Source organism: Alligator mississippiensis, chromosome 1 (assembly GCF_030867095.1).
Source record: "Alligator mississippiensis isolate rAllMis1 chromosome 1, rAllMis1, whole genome shotgun sequence".
NCBI classification, from domain to species: domain Eukaryota; kingdom Metazoa; phylum Chordata; order Crocodylia; family Alligatoridae; genus Alligator; species Alligator mississippiensis.
Genome location: NC_081824.1, coordinates 148,031,174 through 148,058,807, shown reverse-complemented (window position 1 = coordinate 148,058,807; position 27,634 = coordinate 148,031,174). Strand labels below are relative to the sequence as shown.

General features: G+C 42.4%; 1 protein-coding gene across 5 annotated transcripts in view; it reads right to left on the bottom strand.

Annotated features, from left to right (window-relative positions):
• TTC13 (tetratricopeptide repeat domain 13) overlaps nt 1–27,553 on the bottom strand; it is a 66,790-nt gene extending 39,237 nt beyond the window's left edge. For 2 of the 5 annotated variants that reach the window (XM_019479829.2, XM_019479830.2), the window contains exons 1-9: nt 27,301–27,553; nt 22,684–22,778; nt 18,422–18,497; nt 14,278–14,348; nt 9,614–9,679; nt 7,244–7,336; nt 6,944–7,060; nt 6,048–6,158; nt 238–320 (exon numbers count right to left, since the gene is read on the bottom strand). In XM_019479829.2, the coding sequence (XP_019335374.1) occupies nt 238–320; nt 6,048–6,158; nt 6,944–7,060; nt 7,244–7,336; nt 9,614–9,679; nt 14,278–14,348; nt 18,422–18,497; nt 22,684–22,778; nt 27,301–27,538 (950 nt within the window). In that variant the 5' untranslated portion in view covers nt 27,539–27,553. Of the gene's footprint in view, nt 1–237; nt 321–6,047; nt 6,159–6,943; nt 7,061–7,243; nt 7,337–9,613; nt 9,680–14,277; nt 14,349–18,421; nt 18,498–22,683; nt 22,779–22,867; nt 23,037–27,300 lie in introns of those variants that run through there. The other 3 variants (XM_059715363.1, XM_059715366.1, XM_059715370.1) reach the window with 2 other exon arrangements.
• Nucleotides 27,554–27,634: the final 81 nt, after the last annotated feature.

Here is a 27,634-nt window from a genome sequence, read left to right as displayed (position 1 = left end):
TAGTAAATACCATCCACCCCATGTACAAGACTGCACACAGGACTTGTGGAAAAAATAATAGGCAATCATGTAATTATAAAATGTATTATACAAGGAGCCAAGTTAACATTGCATGAACAAGAACTACTTACGCTGCTTTATTATATTTACTGAATATGGAGCTGGCAGTGTGCTAGGCACTTCAAGAACATCCCATGATGGACAGCAAAATTAAAAAATATTTTTCAACATGCTCACCTATAAGCCTGTCCCAGACTCTTATATGCATCTATGAAGTCTGCTTTCTGCTTCAGGGCTTCTTTGAATGATTCGATGGCTTCCTGTACAAAATGACAGTATATTATTGTGCCTACTTTTATTGTACTCACATTTAATTTTAGTGTATTTTAAAAATGACTAACTACAAATTTACTGCTATTTTAGAAATTCTTTGGACAATATGAACAAAGCATTTATTCATTACAAAATTCAGAGCACACTAGACATCATATAATACCAACGAAACTTTGTAGTAGTTGCTGTGATTGACCTAATCAAATGTTATCAGTTATATAACTAAACAGTGCTCTAAGACTGTCTGGTTAATAAAAATTACTCTTCCAAGACTAGGTAGAAAATCTGTGGTGAAGCCAAGGACAAGACATCCCCCCTTGTAAACTTTAGCCAATACCTTATCTACTTCAGCCATCCTTTCTTACAGATTGCCTGCTTCATTCACAATCTGCCTTTCTATTTGTAGAAGCCATAGATTCATTCACTTGACAATGTTATTATTCTGCTGCAGTTTGCTATTCCTACAAGACCTTATTATCCCTTGACACCTACTGAAAGTATTACAGAGGAAAGATGAACATGAGAGCACCCTTAATCAAAGAACATATTGTTGTTTAAACATAGTGCAAAAGAAATTTAAAATGTACTTAGTATAATTTAAGATTTTCCCTTAAATTCAGCACATTATTCCTGTTTTTGGTTAAAAATGCACCTTTCTTAAAGGAACTTCCTACTTCTGAATATGTTCCTGTATTAAGTGAAAGTGTCAATGAGACCTATCTTAACAATGGGGAGAAAACAGCCAACTAGTCAGGGTCATGATATCCTCCAAGTGTTTCTTTACAACTGTTATAGGCTTTACAATGCAAGAACCATATTACTACAGAAAACCCATCATTAGAAATTCTTATTAAAAAGTTTGTGTTTGCTGAAAAGTATGGCAGATGAAGCAAAAATATTGTCAAATCAAAGGTTCTGGTCCAATACCACCACAATCCAATCCAATTGTCTTTTACCACCAACTGACTCACCTGCTGAGCAAGAACTAAAAATGCCAGCAGATCGTTCCAAACACACCTGCAAAGAGTTTTAGCCTCCAAAGCAATAATCCATCAGTCATGCAAATAAAAATTCTTCCAAAACAACCATTCAAAGCTAATTTAAAGTGAGCACAAGGTCATTCATGACCTTGATCAGCGCAACATTAAATTCAGAGGCAGCCTGAATCCAAGTTAAAATTTATTTACAAATTAACTAACCTCAAGATAAATGTAGTGCTAAAAGGTTGCCACCTTCTCCAGGTCTCAAAAATGGAAGGTAAGAGAAAGAATAGTAATTGGTAAAACTCCAATGTTAAGAGGTGACAGCTTATAAGATGTCTCTATATATCTGAGGGGAAAGGCACCCTCTTACCTTTGCAAAACAAGACATGACTACCCACATCAATAATTATTTTATAAGCATAATTTGGGCTTCATACAGTTAGTTTAGACAGAGGTCTTAAATTCAGATAGAGTATTTCAAGGATTTCAAAATACTATGCCATCTCAGTGATCTTAAATTTGACTAAGGTTTGGATAGTCCATTGCCACCTGGAAGTTCTCACACTGCAAAGTAAACTAAAGATAGAGATTAGACTTTTAGTGTTTATTTCTTCATGTAACAAACTTGCAGCAGTCATTTTGGGTATATTTGTATGGCACAATGCATGCTGTGTAGCTACCCAAGGTAGTGCTGAATTAATTGATTGAGTATTGGAAGCAATACACACAAATTAATGAGACACTCTGCCCAGGCCAATATGTCCCACTTGTGAGCATACCTACTCAGTGTAGGCAAAGCATGACACTATACTGGTTAGACTGCTCCTTGTACCCAAGCCAGTTCGGGTATCTCTGCATGGCAATCCATTGTGCCACGTAGATATCCTCAACAAAGCTAATAAATTAATAATCTGAATGAACCGTGCTCTACCATATCATCTTATCTTCACTACAGAAGCCATTCATTTATATTCTTAATACCATATTTACTCAAATTCAAGACGAGGTTTTTCCCTCACAAACAACATGTTCAGAAAAAAGCCTCGTGTTTGATTCAAGTGCTGGCTCAGGGCAGGTGGTGGCTCAGATCCAGCTTTGGCCTCAAGCCTGGGGCAGAAACCAGAGCTGAGCCACTGCTTGTCCTGGGCCAGGGTGGCTTGTGCAGTGGGGGAGACAGGCTCATAGCAGGTGAGCATAGGGGAGATCTGCAGTGGAAATGGGGGGCACATGGGGGAGACCCAACAGCGGGAGTAGAGGGCACACAGGGGACCCTGTAGCCTATTTCTCCCCCAGCTTACCATGGGCTGACACTGCTTTTGCCTGGCTGGGACTGTGCTACTGTTTCTCCCACAGCTGGAAGTAGAGCTACTCCAAAAGTAAGCAGCTGGGGGCCATGGGGTAAGGCAGGTATTAGAGGAGGGGGGCAGTACAGGAAAGGTGGGGGGCAAGGGCAGAGAGGCAGGTAGCAGGGGGGGAAGCACACACACTGGTGAGGACAGGCAGTGAGGGGGCAGGCACAGTCATAGGAAGGACAAGGGGCAGGGGTCTGGCCCCTCACCCCCTGCCACTGTCTTTTTTGCCAAAGCCAGGGGTGGGGTGGGGGAATAATTTAAGATGATCTGCCACTAATAAGATGCTATAGATATAAAATTATAACACATATATAAAAATTTTCCATATACAGAATCTAACTACTGGGGGGGGGGGTCGGGTCATCTTAAAGTCAAAGTCATCTTGGATTCAGCTGAATACACTATGATTCAAGCACAATGGTGCCCATATACAAAAACAACCAGTGTAGAAAGAGATACCAGGGAGCAAAGAATTCCTAACAGATAGTGACAGTTACCCGTGAACTGTCAGACTTCTCATCTATAAAAATGTAAGCCTTGTTAGAAGCCCTCTGCATGCAATTTAAAATGCTTAGTGATACAATATGTTAGCTTAAATAAGCCCTTGGCATAGGTGTTGACTTACTTTTGCCAGGGGAAGGGAGCCCAAGATGATGGACATATGTCCCCCCCAACCCCAGCTCACCAGAATGTGGGGAATGGGGTGGGTGTGGGCACAGGCAATGCATGGGGGGGCTGGAAGGGGCAAAAGTGACATGGCGGGGGAACACATGCCTCCAGAGATTTCTGCACCCACAGCAGGGAACAGGGCTGCAGCTGGGTCAGACCAGTTCCAGGCAGGAGCCACCTCCATCACCCAGAGGGTGGGACCTGGGGCAGGAGGGAGCACCACACCACCATGGCCACCTAGGTGAGGCACCCCCTATCCACCCAGCAGCAGCAGGGGCACAACTCCACTCTGCTGCCACACCTCACTTTGGAAGCCATGGTGGTACAGCACTCCCTCCCACACTGTCTGTTGGGCTATGAAGCTGGCTCTTGCCTGGAGCTGGTCTGGCCCAGCTGCAGCCTTGTGCCCTGCACCCTGCTGCGAGTATAGAAATCTCGGGGGGCACATGGCCTCCCTGCTGCATCACCTTGGCCCACCTGCCCCTCTCTGCCACATCATCTGTGCCACTCCCCAGACATGTTGCTTGTGCCTCCCTTGACTTATCTGGAGGGAGCTGCTTTCTGCCACGTGCATGTGTGCACACATGCATGTGGTGCCCCCTGCCTTCCTGTTCTCCCCAGCTGCAAACAGCCCTTTGGAGGCTGAAACTCTGCCAGCCTCCAAAGGGAAACCCACGGTTTCCCACATTTTTCTTCTTTTCTCCAACATCAAGACCATTAAAAATGAAATGTGATTGTTAACTAGGGTTACCATACATCTGGGTTTTCCCAGACACGTCCTCTTTTTGGATCCTTCAAACACCATCCGGGCAGTTTTTTGAAATCTGAATCAATGTCTGCAATTTTGCTCTGCTTCACTGATGGGAGCAGGGTGGTGTGCGATTGGAGGCAGGGGCACCATGTGCAAGCATATGCATGTGGCCAGCATGCAGCCTGGCCAGGTGGTGGGAACAACTCCTGCAGCTGGATGCAGGTAAGTCTACAGGGGACAAGGGTTGGAGGGTCAGGGCTTGGGGATTGTCGAGGGGGTGTGTGTGTGTGCGCGCGTGTAGGGGGCAGGTGTCTGCTGGGCTGTGGCAGGGTGTGGGAGGGAGATGCTTGCCCCTCCAGCAGGGGAAGAGGGTGGGAGGGTCCCTTGGGGGGTAATGAGGAGCTCTGTGGCCAAGATGAAGGGGCAAGCACCTTGCTCACAGGGGTGGGGTGGCCAGGAAATGCTGCCCAGAGAAGGGGGAGAGCATGGCCAGACTGCCTGGTGTGGTGCTGGAGCTGAAGCCTAGGGCAGAGGGTGGAGCATGCTACAGGCCTCCCTTCCTCCTCCCTCCAGCCCATACCAGGGCTGGACTTGCTCCACCGCCACCTGCACAAAATCAGAGATGCTGTGCTCCAGCCCAGTTAGGACAGGGGCAGCTGGGGGCCCCCTCTGGCAGGGCTGGGGAAGTAGGGGGCTGCAGGTTGGAAGTGAGGGGCACCAGAAATACTGAAGGGGCTGTGGCTTGGGAATGAGGGCGTGGGGCGGGGGGCTTGTGGGTCAGGAGTGTGGGGCATTAGTAGTCCTAAGGGCTGCGGATCCGGAGTGAAGAGCACCAGCATGACCTGGGTGGACGGGCTGGTGTGGTTGAGGGAAAACTGTGGATTGGGAGTGGGTGGCACTGGCAGGGCCAGGGGCCTGCAGGTAGGGAGTGAGGGGCAGCTGCAGGGATGGGGACCTGCGGGTCAGGAATGAGGGGCACTGGCAGGGCCATGGGGCTGTGGGTTAGGAGTGAGGTGCCCCCCGCAACAGGCGTCCTCTTTTTTAGAACTGAAAATATGGTAACCCTACTGTTAAAACCTGTAGAATGAAAAATAATCACTTTAAGTCACTTGTGTCCCTTAGCTGCCTTAATAATAATACCACAGCTGCTGCACTCTGCAGCAGGAATCAAACCAGGGTGCTTCTATCCCAGGCAGAAAAATCAACCTTCCTGCTTAATACACAAACACCAAATTTGGGAGGCTAGTTTTGAAGATGGATGAAAGAAAATATTGGTATCTTTAGCTACTCTCCTTCTGCCCACATTTAAAAGTGAGGATGAACAGATGCAGCCTTGCCACCCTGAAGCATTCAAAAGTGAAAGTAGCTCTCTGAAAACTCTCTCATTAAAAATAAAGACAATCCATGGGAAAGGGGAGTTACTTGCCTTCCAGTTTTTTTTAAATCTTAATCTGGAAATGCTCATACACATTTTAACATTCAACTTGATATGCAGATGCAAATATACAGACCTTCCCACCTGCCACTCCTAGAGCTCCCCCCTTACCTTCTAGCTCACAGGGTGTAGAAATTATTGTTCATTTATTTTTCATCCCCTTTCCTTTTCACCATTCCTAGGCATTCCATGGAAAAAAATTGAGTATAACCAGATTTTTAATGGTGGCTTCTGAGTGCTAACTAACTTTTGAAATCTGTCTCCAAAGGTATCATTTTTTGACAAAGATCCTACGAGTTTCAGAAGATGCAGTGAGATCCCTGGTATCTGTGCTTCATACAGATCGGTGAATGGCATCACTGAATTTAACAGCACCTAAACATGTTTGGTTTGCTTTGCAATCCTCTAAAGACCTTTCTTGTACAATGACATCTGTGGAAATTCTTCAGTATCTGAAATAATTTTACAAAAACAGCTTTGAATAGAGGGTTTGTTCTGTATATGGGTAATTTAAACAATTTTACCTTCAGAAGTCCTCGGTGAAAAAAAGTTAAGCCTTTATAAAGCATAGCTATAGGCTGATTCTTGTTCAGTTCCAAGGAGTGCTGAAAGTCCTCATGGGCTGTTGCATAGTCCTGTTATACAAAACATCACTTTTAGACAATGACGTAACTGCTGGATATAATAGATAAAGACAAATCCAAGCCCTTTTACAATTAAACATGTGCATTTTGCGTCAAAGGAATGTGTTGGAGATCTAGGCCAAGTTTATTTCATCTTTCCTTTTATCAGTACTCTAAGGAAAAGCAAAATAAGCTAAATGGTAAAATCGGTTAAAAATAAACTAAATTAAATCAATGGAACAAACTGGTTTTTATCATCTTCTTGGGATAGCCGTTATTCATGATATGAACCATTTTTAAAGCAACAATTAAAGACACCAGCTTCATGTTACTTTAAGCATTCAAAAAGTAAAATAAATATCTTCATAGCGAGAAGATACTATTTAAGGATTTTAAAAATATTTTTACGTAGTTGATATGGAGTTCCTATTCATAAGTTTAGCTCCTTTTAAGTGAGTATCCAACAATAATTCCTATATGCATTTGTAGGCTAAACTATCAAATCAAGTTCCTCTATCCACAACACCATTCCAGAGGGTAGAGACAGCACTAACAATTATAGACGGCCTAAAAAAATTAGACAGTACCCACCTCGCTTTTCTGTGTTCACTAAATAATGAAAATAAAATGTTTTATGAACTTTTCTGTTTAGAATATCCTAAAAAAGGAATTAATTTCTGGTGAACCGCAACATGACGAACAATTTTTTTATGGGGAGAGGAGAACCTGTTTTCTTACATGAAGGTAGCATCTAACAGTAAAAATCTCACATAACCAAAACAAAACAAAAAACTAACCTCAGATATAAAGTAAAGGGTGCCTCTGTGCCTGTAAAGCCGTGCTGATGGCTGCAGCTGGATGGCTTTAGTAAGATCAGCCAGTGCCTCACTAATTCGGCCCAATGGGGACAGAATCTAAAAATCCAAAGCAAGCAATTAGTTCAGAAAGAGCAAGTCGAGAAGCTCCAAAATTCTTTCATTTTTTAATACCTGGCATACCTTCAAATGTGAAAATTAATTTTGTTCCCAAGTATATTAATAGTTGAATCTGTGTGTTCCAGAAATTGAAAAAGATCTGAGAAGGAAAAGAAATCTCACCTCTGCTCGCTGTTCAAATACTTCAGGGCAATCTGGTTCTACACTAATCACTCGACTCAGCTCAAACAGAGCAAGTTCAGTATTTTTTATGTCCTTAAAAGAGGAAGTTAAGATACATAAGCATACCACCTTAAAAGTTAAACCAATCATTTAAGAAAATAACTCAAAGACGTCTATATATTCACTAAACTAATGTGAGAACAGAATACTTTGAACTGCTTCACTAACAGAGGGAAGTAATGTATGAACTTAGCAAGGTGTATAATAATACACACACACACACACACACACACACACACACTAAACATGAATGCTGCACTTACTCAAATTTAAGACACCCATGAATTTAAGACAACCCCTCAATAATTAGATTCTATACATGGAAAATTAATAAATGTTACAATTTTCCATGTATAGAATCTAATTATTGGATTTAATTTATCCTTCCCACTGCTGCATGGGGATGTCAAGCAGCTTGCTTCCTGCTATGTGCCACTCCTGCTGGGCCAGGCTGCAGCTATGCTCAGTGCCCCAGGCTGCAGCATGCATGGAGCCTGCTGGCACAGGGCAAAAGTAAGGGTGGGGGAAGGGAGAGGGGCAGGAAGGGGAGCAGAAGTTATGTGGGGTAGGGGAGAGGAACAGGGAAAAGAGGCTGCAAGGGAGAGGTAACTGGGTGCAGAAGCAGGGGGGGGGGGAGCAGGGGAAAGCAGGAAGTAGCTGCAGCTATGGACTTAATTCTGGGTAGGTGCTGGAGCCTAAGCCAAAGCATCCACTTGCTCCTCATCCCCCTCCACCCATTACCCTTTTATACAATTCTAAGAAAACAGGGTTCTCCCCCCTTGTTAAATGGGGGTGGGGGTTTGTTTTAGGATTGAGTAAATATAGTAAAAATAATTTTTTTTCCAAAACAGTAGGAACAGTATTAAGGGTAGTATTAAGAGGAACAGTAGTACTATGAAAATGTACATTGTCTGCTTTAAATTAAGGCTTTATTATATTTCTTTTTAGCCAGCTTATACTAAGGTTCTTAATGTAAAATAATGTAGTAGTTCCTAGAATTAAGTTATCAGTATAGTCCAGGGGTGTCAAAGTCATCTGGTGTGCGACTGCTCCATAGGCTGGATAAATGGTGCAGAGCTGGTTCCGCAGGCTGGATTGGGCCCACAAACTAATTCCTTCCCCACTCCGTTACATGCTGGATCGAACATCCACTTTAGCTGGCCTGGGACTGTACCACACGCAGTGCCTATCCCAGACCTACCAGAGGCAGCACCAGATCTGGCATACAATGGAGGGTGGGGGCAGGTACATCCCAGACTGGTATCAAGTCAGAGAGGGGGGGAAAAAGACTGCACAAAATACTTCACATAGAAACCAGCTTTTGTGAAGCAGGGGGGCCATTTTAAACAGCTGCCAAAAACTCACAGAACTGCCTAGGGAGACAGAAATGCAAGTGCAGGTCACAGGAGTTTCTGTCAACATTCCCTAGCAGTTAGAGCTCCTGCACAATGGCATTCCCATGGAGTCACCCAATTAATCCCATGATAGTCAGAATACTTGCAGGCAATTTTACCTTCTGGACAGGGTCTGGATATCTAGCCATGCTTCAAAAACACAGTGCTAACCTTGAAAACGTATTCTTGCTTACACAGTTTTTATCGTTGATAGACAACCCTTCAAACTCTGGACTGCTGTGTTAATCTGTTGATCTCTGTGTTACTACCCGCTTTGGAAATACAGGTTAAACTGCATTAAACTTTGGAAACTAAGTTAAATGGTTGATTCAAACTAAAGTTTTACCTAGTGCAACCACTGTACATCTAGTAGGAAAAAACCCAACATAGCCAAACTGTTCATGTTAGTAATTATGGGGACTGCTATTCAAGCAAAGTAAATTCAAAATAATTTTGTACCCAAGGAGTAGGCATGTGTTTACAGAGGACCTCAGGGAAGAAGTAGTGCATACAATATAGAAAAAAATTACAAAGGTGACAGAATATAAAATAGAAGCTGCTTGACATAGCAAAAATTGTAATGCCATTATTAATCTCTCTGATTTTTTTCTAAACACATAAGCTATCTTTCCTTCACTCTATCACATCCTGTCTTTATAAAGACATTCCTACACACAACTAGTTCTTCTCAGGTCTGAGGAAGGACCTGCTACCCCCAGTAACAAAGCATCTTTTGAAGAAAGAAAAAGGATATTTCAATGTAAAAATTAACAGCATTACCACCATGTACTGACAGACTCTGGGGCTGCATGAGTATAATCAATTTCAATTGATCTAATTCCTGTTGCAATTCTTTTTTTTCTTACAGTTTACATTCAAATGTTTCTGATAAACATTTAAGTGATTAAATACTCACATGTAGTCCTTTTTTCCCATATGCTATCCCTCGTCCATAAATTGCACTAACCAGCTCTGGCTCCTCCTATTCAAAACAAAATACAAATACAATGATGTTTTATGTAAACATCAGATTAAGTGAATCTAAGGTCTCTTTTCTCCAACATGTTCTACTTTATTTGCTGCTTATTTAACACTATAGCCCCCAATTAAAGATACAAAATAAAATTTATCATAACCATTATTTTCACAACTTTTAAATTGTTGCTAGAATTGTCCAGGCTTGAGGACTCCATTGGGTATTTGGAAAGAGTGAAATCTCTTCACCAAACTTGTGTTAAGTGAGGAAAAAACCACAGCAAGAACAATTTTATCTAGAGTTTTTAAATTAGAGAAAAAACAGTCATAGTAAAGTTGCATATAAGTACATGTGTACTTTCTATTTAAATATATTGTTCAATGTTATTTACATAGTAAAATAAAAACTAGTAAATTGCACAAGGATGTGCAACATGGGTGTTGCTGACTTAGCACTGTTCTTGTAAATTTAACTTTGGCGACATAGCTAAGCAATCTAACAACCTTGCAACACACTATTATGAGCAAGAGCTGAACCATTTGCTCCTGGACTAGAACTGCTGCAAGAGGCTGCTGAATTTCTGAAGTCAAAGGAGCCAGTTAGTAACTCTGTAGCAGAAGCCAGGCAAGTTCTAGCAGGATCAGTTTCAAGTTCTGTGTTATGCAAGCAAGTATAATGCAAAAAACCTTAATAAAAAGAAAGAGAGAGTCTTAGAGGAAACATGGAAAATTAGTCAAGAGAACTCTTACGTTTAAAGAAGCTTAGCTCATTTCCAATTAATAGAAAATAGAGCATTATAAATTACAATTCAGTCTATGATCAGTAGAAGCTTGTTCCACTCTCATACTAAGAAAGAGCTTCCTAATTTCCAACCTAGATATCTTTATTATTATCAGTTGTGCTTGAAATCACTTCTGTGGATTAATTCCGACTACAAAAACATTCCTTCAAAGATATATACGGTCCTTGCATGTACGCTGCCCTCCTTCTCTGTGCTGAAAACTTTGAAAGAGGTCTTTCCTGTTTAAGGTGAAAACAATTCTTATGGCTTTAAATTAATTTTAGTGATCATGGAAAGTTAGGGCTTGAAGAGACCTCATGAGGTCATTCAGTCCAACCCCCGGCTCAAGGCAGGATCATCCCTGACTAAACCATCCAAGCCAAATGTCTGTCTAACATGCTCTTGAAAATTTCCAAGGAGAGAGATTCTACAGATGCTTTATGCAACTTGTTCCAGTGCTTGCCACCAACATGATCAGAAAGTTCTCCCTAATCTCCAACCTAAATTTCCTCTGGTGCAGCTTGAGGCCATTGCTCCTGGTCCTGTCCCAAGGACCTTGAGTGGAAACAGATCACCCAGGCACCTAACTCCAACAAGTTAGACAGAACACAAAACTACAGTTTCATAAATTTCATAGACATTAGAACTGGAAGGGACCTTGCGAGATCAGTGGGTCCAACCCCCTGCCCAAGGGGCAGGAAGTCAGCCGGGGTCAGATAGCTCCAGCAAGAAAAGCATCCAAGAGTTTCCTGATCCACATCAGATGCATTATCCATTGTGCCACTGGCCTGGCTAGAGTTAGAGCAACACTTTGACTTGTTCCTCCTAAGGGCCAGGCATGGCATTTTGCCAGTTTAAGAACTGGCAAACTTGCTTGCACAGTGTCACTATCTTAACATTGCTCATGGAAAAAATGAAAAGGACACAGCAAGGTATTTGTGATGGCTTATTGTTACTTCAGTACCACAGTTCCATTAGATGAGTTCTGAATATACCTGCAAATGTCAGGTTGAGAGGCAACAGGCTAATAAACAAAGCCTTTACTCATCAGAAGTAGCCCTACTGTTCTTGTCAATATCATAATTTTTGCAGAACATTTCTCACTGTTGCTAGTGCTACTGTCCCACCAGTAGAAACAAAGCACCCATATAGCTACCAGCATTTTAAGCATGACACTGTGTAGATCTGCTGTGACAGGAGTTACAAAGATGGTTATAATGTTGTATGACCCATTAAGAACCACATCTCAACTAACAATACTTACACTGTTTTACAAGGGGTGAAACTGAATCTGTTAGTGATCATGGCAGATTCTTGGCAAAAAAAGCCACTGATGTCATAATGAAATCATGTGTTAGATCTATTTCTAAAGCACGTGGCTCTAAATTGCAGAAACAGAATTAGATGTAAAAAATTTACCATAGTAAAAAAGTTAACACACACACTCAGGTGAAGTTTCTACTAGAAGCGCTCTGTAGGTACCCCTTAGGGTACAGCATTCCTGGCATGGATGCATTTTAAACTAGAGGTAGTGTTCTTCTGTAAAGGTAGTTCCTCCCGGTGCCTCTCACTAAATTAAAAAAAAAAAAAATCTATGCCAACCAAAACAGCTTGACAGCATGGCCATCACATTTCTGGCAGTCGGGAACAGCTCTTCACACCCCTAACTGACAAAACTGTATTAGCCAAAGTGTGTAGTGTAGGCTCAGTCCTACTTACCTGTAAGGACTGCTAGGGAACAGTGTACTTTACTACTAAATAGTGGGTTAATGGCACACCCAATGCTGTTAGCTTGCCAGGTATCAACTATTTACTAGCACAGATTTCCCCATAGAAAGCTTTTTTTTTTTTTTTTTTAAACTTTGGGTTGCTTCCCTGCTTTAGTGTGGCTCCTAAAACACACCTCCCCCTGTGGTCTGCTAAATGTTTTAGTATTTGGTACTACGTTCATTTAAAATGTATTTATGGAGTGAACATCTCTCCAGCATGATAATTCCCAGTCAGTGTCCAGTAAGTGTGACAATTGCTAAGTGGTATTCATTTCCACTAAAATATGCATGATAAAAGTCTTCTGCTGTATACAGACTTCACACACATGTGCACACACTCCCTATTTACCCTTCCTAATTCTGCTGATACAACAGCTGTTCCTAACTTACTTTTTTACAGGTTTCCTTCTGAATTCAGCAGCAGAAGGCAGGAATTAGTCTGTGGTACACACAAAATAGTGTTTCCTACATTAAAACCCTTGTTAGAAACTTAAAAAAATGACTAATTCAAGATAGAAGTCTACATATACCTGCAAGTTTTTAGGTCATACCTTTCTGCTTTCCCGCTGAATTTGGCAGTAACCTCATTAGATTACTTAAATTTAGTTAAATGGCACATGGGTTTCTGCTTTATATTTGAGTAAAACAAACAAAAAAAAATCATAGTTGTATGCTATTACATCAAGATAAAGGATTATCAATAGCATTTCATGGTGTGCACTGATTACTTGCATCCAGATAGTCTTAAAAACAGACCTGGGCTTCAGTTAATTAGAGCAACTTATCCATAATAATCCGTATTTATAAATCAAATGTGCCTAGGTGTGGCTATGCGTCAGCCTGTGATTTACATAGTTTCATAGAGAAGTGGTATGAATTGTGTGGGAAGGGGGCTGCAGAGGGGGAAGGGAAGGGGGATGGGGGGCAGATCAACTGCCCCCATGGTGAGAGGGGGAGAGGGGCAGGCGCTGCTCAGCTGGGGCAGGACGGGGCAGGGCAGAGAGCAGGACAGCTATGGCTCATGGGGGGGGGGGGGAGGGGCCACAGGATGGTGGTGGTGGGTCTCCTGCCCCTGTGCACATGCCAGGAGGGCATGGGGGGGGGGGGGGGGGGGCTGCAGTGTGGGCTGGGGCCTGGGCAGGGCTGCACTTGGGGCTGGTGGTGATGGCACTGGGAGGGGGGCTATGGGGAGGCTATGACAAAATTTGGGGATGCTGCAGCCCCACCACATAGCCGGCCTCCCCAGCCCTCCCCCCATGTGCAGATCCAGGGGCACATGTCTCCTTGTGTCTGTGTCATTCCCCCCCCCCCCCCCCCCCCCCCCCCCCCCCCCCCCCCCCCCCCCCCCCGGGTATACACAGCAGTGAGACCCACCCCCGTGTTCCCTGAATGAGCCGTGGCTCCGTCCCACAGCTCCATCCTGTGCGGGATGCTTGGGCAGTGCCTGCCCTACTCCTTCCCTTTATCTGCCCCCCACACCTTTTCCACAACAGATTTACCAGCTGCACACAGCTGTATAGAAAATTGGATCGTTTTCAGCCGATATGCCTCCTTAAAAATCAGGTATCAGTATCGGCCCCTAAAAATCTCTATCAGTGTACTTCTACCAATAACATACTGAAAGACAACTCAATCTACATGTTAGAGTAGTCCCTTTCAGTTGAACTTCTAGGAAACTGAAACAGACCAAATAAAGTGATTTTTATTTGTTTGTGTTCCTGTCTCCTGATAGTAAATAAATCCCCCTTCAGCAGGCTAGCTGAATATAAATGGATTTACCTGGATACTTGTGTAATGAAGTGTGTGGGTTTTTTAATTTTTTTAAACCAGGTTTATCTGTTGCATTCACTATCACATCTGATACTAGAGTCTCCTTTTAATTTCACAAAAAAATCCAGAGATTTAATAGGAGTGAATTGGTCCAAAATATTAGTCCTAAAAGCTACAGTGATTTTAGGTTAGAATTTTACAATAATTTTTATTTTACAAAATCAGAATAGCAATAACTATAATTAAAGTTCAATATTTTCAAACAAAAACAAGTGACTATTTACCTGTAGCATTGATGAAAAATGTCGTACTGCTTCATCATATAGGCCATTACCAATCAATACATAGGCAATTGCTGAGAAAATAAAATTGCAAATCTTAAAGTTAAAACAGCATGAGCAAGAAATGGCTGGCCTTCAAATATTCTAAAATTTAACCATGTTTAATCAAAATGTAGCTTCCATTTGCAACCCTTTACCCTGCATCATTATTTATTTAATCCGCACTATACGGATAAGGCTGAGTTTTTAGTCCATAAATTTTTCACAGAAGTTACCATCATCTATTAAGTAGAGCAGGTTCTGATGCAAACTGGGCCTCTGTTTGTGCATAGGATGGACATTACACAATGAAGAACTCTCTGTAGAAATTTTGTTTCCTGGCTATAAATTTGTTATAAATTCAAAGTGCTACATCTAGGGAAAAAGAATCACCAACACACCTATTGATTGGGAGGTGACTTTCTAACCAGTACAGCAGTAGAAAGCGATCTCTGAGTCAGTCAACTCCAAAATGAACATGAGTCGTCAAAGTGATAAGTAAAGCCAACCACACTTTTTCATGCATTAGTAGGTGCACCACAAGCAGGTCTAAGGAAGTGATACTTCCCCTTTATGCGGCATTGGTAAGACCGCAGCTGGAGTACTGCATCCAGTTTTGGGCACCACACTTTAAGAGGGATGTGGATAACCTTGAGAGGGTCTTGCATGGTTAAGAGGAGAGCTACTTGCATGGTTAAGGGCCTGCAGGTAAGATCCTATGAAGAGAGATTAAGGGACCTGAATCTCTTCAGCCTCCGCAAAAGAAGGCTGAGAGGGGATCTTGTGGCCATCTACAAATTCATTGGGCAGCAAGGAATAGGGGATACTCTGTTTACCAGGGCACCCCTTGGGGTTACTAGGAACAACGACCATAAACTGACAGAGAGCAGATTTAGAATAGACATTAAGAAAAATTTCTTTACGGTGAGGGTTGCCAAAATCTGGAATGGGCTTCCAAGGGAGGTGCTGGTGTCCCCTGCCTTAGAGGTCTTTAAGAGGAGACTAGACAAGCACCTAGCTGGGGTCATCTGACCCCAGCACTCTTTCCTGCCCAGGGCAGGGGTTCAGGCTTGATGTTCGACTGAGGTCCCTTCCAACCCTAAAAATCTATGAAATCTATGTATGAAATTTACCATATACAGAATCTAATTATTTGGGGGTCATCTTACATTCAGAATCATCTTATATTCAAGTAAATATGATACTGTCTTTGGTAAGGCTGAATTCACTAACATCCTCTGGCACTAGGTTAAAACAATAAGTAAAGGTATTGCATATGGACTACTAAAAGCTGATGAAGCCAGGGATTAAGACAAAAGAAGACAGCCCCTGTGCCAATAAGTTTGGAGTCCAAAAAGTAGATACGGATAGAACTAGAAGAATTTATGTTAGAAAACATAGGTTTTGGCTGAGCACCCCCCATAAGAAACGAGAGCCGCCCCGTAAGATTTGAAAATTGTAACCAGGGGGGTCCTCTTGATTTTATTAGGGCATCATGATGGGCAGCTCAATTTTTCTGGCAGGCCCCAACCCCACCCCAAGAGTCAAAGTGTAATTCGAACCCTGGCACAGACCATGGTTCAAAGGGAGAATCCGCAGCCAGGGAGCAGGGCAGATGAGGCCAGGACACCTGTCTGTGCACTGCAGCAGACAGAGAAGTGGTGCCTACACAGTGTGGAGCCCATGTGCCATGCAGTCCATGGCCACTTAGAAGCTGAACAGCCCTGCTTTACATGTATTCTGTCTTTAACAGCTGTATCAGCTACACTAGATCATTAATTTAGTGGCATGTCTGCAACAGAAAAAAATGATTTTTTTATGCATGGGATATTCTTTTCATTATTCACACTCATATGGTTGAGTGTACAGGCATAATGGGGCATAAGATTTGACTGAACAGCAATTGCCATAATTTTCTTATCTATTTGCAACAGTATCTTTAAGAGCTGACAAGAAATGTGTAGAGCACCTTGTAGTGCACTACCACATTATGATTGGGGCTTATTTTATCCATTACTAGTTTCTCTTTTTTTTTCTCATTCTACTTATTAGCACAGTGTGTTTATTTGCATAATTTTGTTAGAGGACAAACGCTGTTCAGATAACAAGATACTACTGTATTTCTCAACCCTGATTTGGTGACACCACATATCTAAAAAAGGATCTTATGTCTTCATTAGCAACTAATCCCAGCAGTGGAGTTTTTATAGGCTGTCATTTGATCCTGGTCACTACGTATGAGGGGGCCAAATGAAAACTGCACCATTGTTAGATCTCTACTGAGCAGAATTAAGTTTTTAATGCATATAATATAGGCATCTTCCTTTGTAAATACATTAAAAAAAAATCACTATGTGTATGCAACATGGAAACCAAGCAATGAATCTGGTTTTAAATAATGTTCCTGCAATCCAATGAAGTGTGAAAGGGAGTCAGTAACAGCTAGAAATCTGTGATTTCCTGGCTTTTTCTTCATTTGCCTTTCCTCTGCCCAATTCCTAAATCCACATTACAACCATTACTCATCATGATATCACAATCACGCTCAAGATAATGAACAGCTGTGTCACAAGAGCAGACTGATTAATGCAATACACCTATTTTGTGGAAGGGTGGGGATAAGCAAGTGAAAGAGTACTGGTGGTAAACCCACCCTTGGAAAACCCTAACCAACAGGCCACACCGTGGGCAATCTCCACATAGCTCTCATGTCTCTTGAGAAGTACAAGATCAAGACCAACAAAAACTTCAGAGGACTAGGAAACTCCCTAACTAAATGCATCTAAAAAGAGAAGTGGGATAGGTAGGATGCCAAATCCCTTGGCCAAACATGAGGTTTGTTGTTGCTAACCAAGTCCAAGGACTGAAGGGGTTGAGGCAAGGTCTGCCCTACAAACCAGCATAGCTGTGTCAGCTAGGAACATGACAAACATCTCACACCCATAACCCACACGGCTAATTACCTCCCTCCACCAACATATTGATGCTGGCAAAATCCACAGCTGTGATGACAAAAGAACTGTGGTCAAAATAAAATAAGCCACCTGGGGAGATGGTGTAGCTCTGCCAGCATAAAGAACTCCTTTTGCCAGCATAAACTGCAACTCTATTGGGAGACTTTGTTGGCCTACCCATACCATCAACAGTTCTATTCTAGAGACAAGTCCCAAGGGAGAATCTAGCTTTTTTTCAAAATGTTCCCGCCTATCCTCCCTACTTATGAAGATGGAGAGAGGGAAAGAAAATGGTCAGTAGTTCTTGGAGATGAAGAGGAAAGAACAGGGACCCTTCAAGAAACTCTTGACCAAACTTCTGTGTCTGTGCTTGGAGGTAGAAGACTGAGGCCATGTCTATCCCACTATGGAATAATGACACTGAGAAAGCTGGGATCTCTCATACGGATATAACTTTGCCAAAGGAGATTCTCAGCTCCCAGGGCTACACCAGCTAACCAAATGAAAGACCTGCTGGCATAAGCCAGCTTCTGCCAGCAGAGCAGCATCCATACAAAGGGTTTTGCTTACAGAACTGTGTCAGTTATGGGGTATGATCTTTTTACTGCCGTAACTAACAGTTTATACTATAACCTTCTGCCTGCATAACAACATCAGTTCACCAGGAACACTTCTAGAAAGTACCAAGAAGTAGCAAGACAAGTCCACAAGAGAAACTTCCAGCCAAACTTGGAAAACGTGGAAAAAATAATCCTAAAGTTGCTGCAAACCGAAGGTTCTGAAGTATACAGAAAATCTTTGATTACTAGCAATGGTACAAAAGAGAAAACTAAGAGGAGGGAAGTATTCCAGTGTGTTTAACAGGCTTGCAATAAAATATTTTCTTCACATCTACCTACACATGCATGACAAGTATCCCACTGTGCAGGGTAGAAAATATTGATATGGAAAAGATTTGTGAATTTCTCTCTACACCATTAAAAACAAAAGGTTGAAATTTTATTATTCGAGGAGTAATATACAACAGTAAATATGATCCAAGGGAATCATTTGAATTACCAACTGTAAACAGAGTTTAAAAATGTTTTGTGAAAATCAGCACCTGTAAGTAAGATTTAAAACTACCCCGACAGGTCTTACATAAAATGCCTTACCCAACTCTTCATTTGTGTTATCATTATCAGTGGCAAATGGGAATCGTTTCTGTTCTGCAAGTGACTTTGCTTGACTCTGTAAAACAGGAAATGGTGATATTTAGCTGACAATGACAACAAAATCTTTCATTTTCAGAATCTAGTAAAGACTACCTAAAGTTTAAATCTTTGAAAAGAAGCCTGACACATCTATTAAAGTAAAACGCATCTTGTAACAAAACAAGAGATACCAAAACTTACTCTAGACTTTTGTCGGGAGATAAAATACTTTTCAGTCAGATGCTGCTGATCTCTAAAGAGCATAAACCTTTGTAACTTCATATAACAAATGACAAGAGACGCACAGGATGAGTGAAAAAAGGGATGTCCTTTAGCACATATCTCTTTTTACCTTGAAATATGGATGGATATCTAAGAAGTATATATGTAGTAGGAGAAACATTTTATCCTTTATCCATTTAGAAGAGAGAGTGATGGAGTATTAGACAAACAAAAGTTTAATTAACAATTAAATCTTTAATTTTTAAATTTCTTCATTAGTTTGAACTTTACAGTTAACACATGTTATACCAGTCACAGCAAAGATGGGAAGACCAAAAAATGCATAATAAATTGGTTACATATAACGTGCAAAAGTCTTTCCAAAGAGATGCATCTAAAGATGCTTATAGTGTAAACATGCAGTACACATGAAGATCTCTGATTCATATAGGAAGCTGCTGCTGATTGCAGTGGGAGATCTTTACAAGATTTCAGGAAGCTTATGGCCATCAAGATGCTTTCCCCAGACAGTGATACAAATATACCTGCAATGGATCAAGTTTAAATAAAATACTATGGTGTTTGGATTGTTGATTTTTAGGCTAAGACTAGTAAATTCAAACAGTTTAGCTCCTATTCGTAAAAACTATAGAAAAGAGAACTCGAAATGATGAAACTATCTTATGCCAGTTCCTCAGATAATGTGAACTCCTATTAAATATCAATTAAATATCAATAAAGCTATGTCAATTTTCACAACTTGAGGATCCTGTCCACTTTTTTCTACAGTATAATTCTCAGAGGTTATCATGAGAAGCTTCATTAGTGTATCATCCACCACACTGAAAACATGGTGCATGCAATATTCCTACCACTCCATTCAGAAAAAGTTCTAGTCAAATTACCTATGGCCATGTTAAAAACAAGTAAATGATAGACTGCTGTTGACTGAACTGTTACAACACAGACAAAGAATACAATATCCTAGCATTGTTGCCAGGATATTTTAAAAATGTACTGCAGCTACTGTTATTTAGTATCAAAGTACATTTTTTATATAAAACATCAGACAACTGCTAGTAAATGAACATTACCAAATCTCCATCTGCTATCCCTAGGTGTCCGTTCTATTAGTAAGTATTCGCTACTTTACCCACAAAAAAAACTATAGTTAGGGAGTCCTGACTTGTAAGCATCAAGGAACACGCAACGTCAGATGCAGGAACCAGAAAAAAAGTTACCATATTTTGCCACAATATAAGAATATAATGTACCAAAAACTATGCAAAGCTAATTACCTACATAAAGGAATTAAAGCAACCAGAAAAAAAAAAAGTGTGCCCAGAATTAGCTACAGTTCACCCAAAAAACTTCATACTCCAATTCTCCTTGATAAGTTGAACCTCTAACCTTTTTGCTGATAGTTGGTTAAGGCACATAAATTTTACCTGGACCAAAGGAAACAATCCATGAGTATGATTATTTTGGTCTGCCTTGTGTGCTTGTACAGACCAAGACAACAGAGCCTTGACCCCAAATGCAGTCTTTGGACACTGCCATAAGACAAATTACTTATTGGTAACCTGGTTTATGTTCATAAATGTTAAAATCAAGTTTTAAAAAAATAGGATTTAGCCAGAGCTGGGCAGAAAGCTTTTATTTGCCAAGTCAAGAACTACCCAAATTCAGATCACTTCAAGAAGCAAGAAAAAGGCCTGTTCTTCTTTTTCCCCCTCACTTCTTATTTTTATTTTTGCTTTACATGTCCCTTCTATATCCATAATGTCAATTCCATCCCTGTCTCCACTTTTCAACTGAAGGATTTGGCCTTGTTCTTTTCCTTTCCTATGTTTTAAAAGTGTTGCATTAAAAAGCTTCACTACTGGTGTTTGCATCTCCAGGGCATCACAGTGATGCATAACCTAAAAAAATATGGTCCAAGTGGCCTAATGCATGTTACAGCCTTGGTAATGGAAAGAAAACAATTTTTATTCTACCTCCTTCAACATTATTCAGATGTTTATAAATAGGATCTCTGATAAAAATTAACCTTTAGTGGAAAAGAGATTAGTAGTTACCACCCATTAATTATTGACAGAAGTATCAATTTATCCATCCCTTGGCAAATAAGTCCTAAATAAAGTCTCCCTATTTTTAGATTGGCATCTCCTACTGAAAAGGTTATAATTCCCATATAGTCTCTTATCATGGTGTCACTTTCTAAAGGTTTCTAATTCAAATGGTGCGTCAACTGTGATTGAATGGGTATAGTTTCTCTGTTATAAAAAACTGGGAATTAACAGCAGAATAGCAGGTAATGACAAGGTTTCAACAGTTTTCTAGGAAGCCAGATCTACTCTAAATCCCTTATATAGTTAGAAAACCAATACCATTGAGGACCACTTTGGGATTTTACTGACATGTTTAGAAAATACTAACAGACCATGGTGGCTCCTTAGAGCAGTGGTTTTCAAACTCAGACTGTGGTCTGCAGAACCCAGGGTCATCAAGGGTTCTACAAAGAGACCAGGCGTAATGGCAAAGCGGGCTGGGAGGTGGTGCACTACAGCTGCCAGGTCAGGTTGCTTAGCTCCATATCAGCTCACAAGATAGGATTAGGAGTTCCACAACAGCAGCAGTGATATGAAAGGGTTCTGTGACTTTATGAAGTTTGAAAACCACTGCATTAAAAAATAACTTGTTCAGAAAGGCATGAACTTTCATAGACAACAACCTATGTAGTCTGATACAACATGAACTTCTGATGAAGTAGACTGTTACCTATGAAAGCTCATTCCTCCTTGAACCAGCTGACCTATGAAGTGCCACCTTGCTTTATCTTCTACTCATCATCAGACTAACATGGCTAACCACCTCTGTCCTGTTATGTTCAATGTATGTTAACATTACACAGTAATCTCTTCCATAAAAGTTCAGTGTTCAGATACTTACAAGAAGTTAACAATCTTATGAAACGGTTGGTTTAATAGTAGCTCTTCATTTAAGAGTTTCCAACTCCATCTAAGAGCAGCTTGTAAAAGTCAGCATGTACTGGAAACATTTACAAGCAGTGATTTTAAACATCTTTCACCAGGTCTATACACTAGATGCATATCTGACCTGAAATGTTTTTTTTTTTAATTCAGCATTCATTCTGCTAAAAAATTCAGATAGAAAATAAATTTCAAATCAAAATGGCCTGGCATTATAGCCTGCAATTCACAGGAACTGTTAGCAACAAAAATGAACTGGGATACAGAGACTATATCAGAGAAGCCAGCAATAAAATGTTCCATCTGTGATAACAGAATGGCATTTACATTTTAGGCTTAATGTAATTTTAGATTTAATGACACTAAGAATAAGAAAAACTAGTGATCTTTTCTTTGTTTGTTGGGATGGAGCAAGAAGAGAGAATATGAGCATGAAAAAATAAAATGCATTATCTAACACTTCAAAGGAAAATAGATGGGTGACGTTTTCAGAAAAGCACTGATCTCCTGTAAATAATATATATGAATGCAGAGTCAGAAGATTTGGTACACATAGCCAAATATATACCTGGAGGTGGCACAGGGCCCCAGGGTCCTGATTCTGGCACATGGAGCCTGGATAGGGGCAGCACGGTCTGGGCAGAGGCACGCAGACCCAATCCTGGTGCAGAGGGTCTGATCCGGCTCACAGACTAGCTCTGTGCCACTTGTTTGGGCTGCGGAACCAAAAGATTGAGCACCACTGTCTTGCACAGTCCAGGCAGTGGCATTATTTCCATAGGCAGAAGAATCAACACTCCAAGACTGTCAAGCAAATCTCTTCCATGAGCAATTTTTGAGTTCTTTGATCCAAATGCACATGGTCATGGCTTAACATTTTAAACAGATTCCATTTACATAACCAGCTGAAGCTAATCTTGAGTAAATAGTACACAAGAAAATTATTCCTCTTGCATTTACAACCTATTTGCATTCTTTTTTGTATGGAACAGACAGTATGCAGCATACCAGAATTTTTTCAGTATTGAGTGAAACCAGAGATTCACAGGATGTAGACCCTCTAAGTTCACAGTCTGATTCATGGAAGTGGAAAAACGGCGAGTCTGCAAAAACAAACATTTTAAATTACTGCCAGGTGGTTTACTAGGAATTTTACATTTCAGTAGGGGTGTTAAATGTGATACCAGCTCACCTGTCCTCATGCCAATCCTACATTTTAGCAATCTCTCCACTGAACATCATTAAGAATATTCATATGCTGTTATTGCTCTGTACACAATGATTGGCTGGGAGTGAGGGCAGATTGTGTCAGGTTTTGCACTGTCTCAGATAAAGCACAGGGGTGATTGGTGCCTCCTGAGTCGGGGGGGGGGGGGGGGGCAGTTTGGGGGCTGGCCAAAAGCCCCATATCCACTCCTATACTTCTGTGCCGCAGCTTAGTACTCCCCACCCACCCAACACGCCACCAGCCCGCATGTCAAAAAAACTGCCCTGTCCTGAGTGGTGCTGAGTCAGGGGCCAATCTCAGGGGGTGCATGTGCCCCCTGCCATGCCCCTCCTACCAGTCTCCTGTGTAAGTGTTTTACTACTCCTCGTATTGTCTTCACTAGTACATGTGCACAAAAATAAAAAAGCCATACTTTACTCCCCTTTCTCAGTATTAAGTGGAAGCAAGAGGGACAAAACATGTAGAAGGAAAAGAAAAAAAGGGAGGAACTTTCAAAGTATATGGGAAGAGCAGAAGTACACCACCACAGCTGGGCACCCAGAGTAGCTCTGATACACACAGCACAGCTTCCAGTTACATAGCTGCAGCAGCAGCAGTTCCCTTTCCCTCCTCCTCCTCACCCCCCCACCCCAAGTCAGCACCTGGGACAACTGCCCCGGTCATCCCACCCTAGCTATATCACTGCTGATCTGATTCACAAATGGCAATATGTTTTGGTTTGAGACTATTTGGCCCTGGCTCCTTGGCAGGTGACTAAGAACACTGTGCAATCTCATCTCATAACAGGGAAACCCAGAGTAATTCATCACCAACTGGAAGGACCATGCCCAGCCCTTGTGTAGAGATCATTTCTGATCAGCATACCAGCAAGTATGGTACAAGACTTCAAAAGGACAAGAGAGGAAGATTAAGGAAAGAAAAGAAAACATGGTAAAAATAAGGGATGCCATACAAACATAAGAAAAGCAACACTATACCACAGTGAAAATTCTACAACTCTAACAGGAATAGGAATCCAAAACTAGGACAACTGAACAACTGTATGTAAATGTGGTGAAGGAAAGGAGTTTGAAGAAAAGGGAAGAGAAAATAGAACTGCCTAACTGTAGATGTCAATTAATACAAAGCATAATATAGTTTTAATCACGACAGTTGGCAGGAGTGATAGGCAAAAAATTATGAACTAATAATCTCCACCGTTTTGAAAGACTGAAGAAGGGAAACGAGAAAAGAAGGGATAAGATGGCATCTTCACATCAGCAAGAAACAAAATTAACCCCCTTTCTTATGTACTGTAAAGTGCAGGAATTTAAAGGCATCAGTGAAAATGCAAAAAAAATCTGTTGAAATAAATTTGCAATGAGGGGGCTTTAAGTTGTTGCTTGTCCTTGTTAATACATCTAGTAAGAATTGCGTTTGTGTTATGCATCTTGGTTATACGAGGCAAACAGAAGTGGTATACAGCTAGGTAATTCCCCATTTCTGCTTAAGAAAGCATTGAAGATGGATTAAAAGGAAATCTATTTATAAAGCATAAGTTGAAAAAGACTTTAACATTCAGTTTCTATAAACAGAAAGATCAGGTTCTAAGTCAGCCACAGCAAAGTTAGCAGGAGGTTCTCAAAATACCACTGAGAAGTACAAGATTCATAGATTTTTAAGGCTAGAAGGGACAACAATGTTTCAATTTCACCTTGTACTTAAAAAGCCATAGTTTGTTTACCTTCTAATTCTTGCATCATTCACAATCTGCCTGAAGAGGCAAAGGGGTAACAACATTACACCAGAAGTATTTACTATGCAAATAAGCAACACTGCAGCTACTAGAAGTTGGATGACAGTTCTTTGGATGAAGATATCAGGCATGAACAAAGCAAAAGTCACAGACACTACCTGCTACAAATCACAGGTTTGAGAGAAAAAAGGACATTTAAAAATCCTGGTCTGACTCTCAAGATTCTTAGAACTACCAGGCTACAATACTCCTGGGGAACTTCACTACTATATCTACTTTAATAAACACAGCCAAACTTGCTTCAAATTGTTGCCTAGGTTAAGCAGATGACAACGTTATGAAACAAAAGTAGAGAATCCAACCAGAGGAGAAGTCATCCTGGACCTACAATATAGAGAGGAATTGACTGAGAATGAAAACAATTAGGGTAGGTTGAGAAAACAAGATTCTCTTTAGCCTTTTGACAGTTTTTTCACTATTGATGCCTGTAACCAGGGCCGTCCAGGGGCAGGTGGAGGGGGGAAATCAGGGCAAACACCCCAGGCCCTACACCTTGAGGGGGTCCCCACGGTCAGTGCAGCATAGGCCCTGCCACGGCCACCACTGCCAAGTGCCACCGGCTCTGCTGACTCTGGCCACTCACCACCTCACTTGCTGCTCCAGGCCCTGCACAGGCTGATGTGCCCCAAGGCCCCCACACTCCTAGGGACAGTTCTGCCTGTAACTGTAGGATTTATTAACAGCTGGGAAACATACTATTGTGCAGGTATTTTAGAATATGCTCAGACATCATTCTGTAGTTTGGTTAGTAAAAAAAAATTTTTAAAAACCCAAAAAACAAAAATCACTATATTATTGCCATCATAAGGTAGAAAGGCCTTCTATTTTTGTTAGTTAACCCTTAACTATCATTTTTACACTTTCTGTTTTATACAGCGTATTTCCTACAAGCTACCTCCAACCAGTCACTAAATCAGCATCTTCCAAACGCATCTTCCTCCAAAGAATCCTAAGCAAGTCTGCCACCATTCAAGCACTGATAATGGCGGGGGAGGAACAGACAGAAATGGCAGATCCTTCAGGTAACTGCCTGGTTCCAGGTTTACATGTTCCTAAGTACAGCTGCAGCCTCATGACAAAGACAGCAATAAGGATAATCTGTTGTGGCTCAACCTGCCTCATATCATAGAATCATAGAAAAAGAGGGCTGGAAGGGACCTCAAGAGGTCCCCTAGTCCAGTGCTTCTCAATCTGTGGGTCACAAGAATATATGAAAGGGTCACAAACAAATTTTAAAAGCAGATTCTCCTTCAAAGAAGTAAAACATGGAAAACTGGGGCTTTTCCCTTGCAGGCTGGCAGAGTTCCAGCCTTTGAGGGCTGCTTGGGGCCCCCCACTGCCCCACACACTGGGGGGCTGGGACCTGGGGGCAGTGGGTTGGGAGCAAGGGGCACTGCATCAGGTTTGGCCACTGATGTTTGCAAATGGGTCCCAGTACAAAAAAGGTTGAGAATCACTGCCCTAGTCCAACCCCGGCTCAATGCAGGTCCATCCCCAACAATATCATCTGAACCAGGAAAATCGCACAGAACCCCCCTAGCAGTTGCCATCCAGCAGCCAAAGTAAAACAGCAGAAGCAATGGGAAGCTAGGATCACTGAAAAGAAAAACTTTTAGTGGGGTTTGAATGATACAGGACTGGGACTCTTGTGCTGTGGGAATTCCCACCTCTGCTTGCTTTGGCTCACCTGCCTCAGCTGCAAATAGACAGAAACAGAAAAGCCTGGCTAAACTGAAAGAGGCCAGCTAATATTCTACTGGGTTGGAAGGGACCTCAGGAGACCACCCAGTCCAGGGATGGCCAACGCATAGCTCCAGAGCCACATATGGCTCTTCAGAAGTTAATATGCATCTCCTTGAATCTTTGCACAAGCACACGGTGGCCAACTTCCATAGCCATTACATCATGTCGCGCAACTGCTCACGGCAAGCACATTACTTAGTTTGCACTCGGATGTTTGGACTCTGGAGCCACGGGTTGGCCGCCCCAATCTAGTCCAACCATCCCCATCCCCAACTAGACCAACCCAGGACTAGATAAACCATTCCAGCAGTCCCAGCATCCCAGAACCATTCCCAACTAAATCTTCCCAGCCAAAGCTTTGTCTACCTGGGTCTTAAAAACCTCCAAGGATGGAGACCCACAACTTCTCTGGGCAACCTGTTCCAGTGCTTTACTACACTGCTTGCGAGACAGTTTTCCCTAATTTATGACCTAAACTTTCCTTGCTGCAACCTGAGCCCATTGCTCCTTGCTCTGTCACCTGCCGCCACTGAGAACGGTGCACCTCCACCCTCTCTGGAGCCTTGGGGCAGCTCTTCCCTCCCTCACTGCAGTGAGGGGCAGCTTCTCGCACTGGCCCAGGCCAGCATGTGTGTGTGTGTGTGTGGGGGGGGTACGTATGTGTCCCTGAGTGTTTGCATGCCTGAGTGGGGGGAGGTCCGTGGGAGTGTGTATTGGATGCATATGTGCCTGTGTGTGTCTAGGGGGCGCGTAGATGAGGAGCGGCCGGGCGGCCCCGAGCGCGCTGCTCCAGGCCCGGGGACCGCCAGGGGAGAAGTGCACCCGTATCCCCGGCCCGGCCCGGCCCGGCCCCGCTCACCGCCACCCTCGGCCGAGTGCGGCTCGCGCCAGTCTCCGGGCGCCGGCTGCGCGCAGCCCCCCGCCAGGCCCGGGCCGTGCCGCTGCCTCTGCAGCTCCTGCTTGAGCAGCGCCAGCGCCGGATACTGCTCGCTGAGGCTGGGCGCCAGCACCAGCGCAAACGCCACGCGCGCCGCCCACATCAACAGCACCAGCAGCTGCAACGCGGCGCAGCAACTGCAACCGGCGGCAGGTGCCATCTTGACCCATGCGCATGCGCGTCCCCTCCCGCCCGCGCCTGCGCCGAGCGCCTCCTGGAGGCCCCGCCCCTCCTGGGAGGCGTAGTTCCCCAGGAG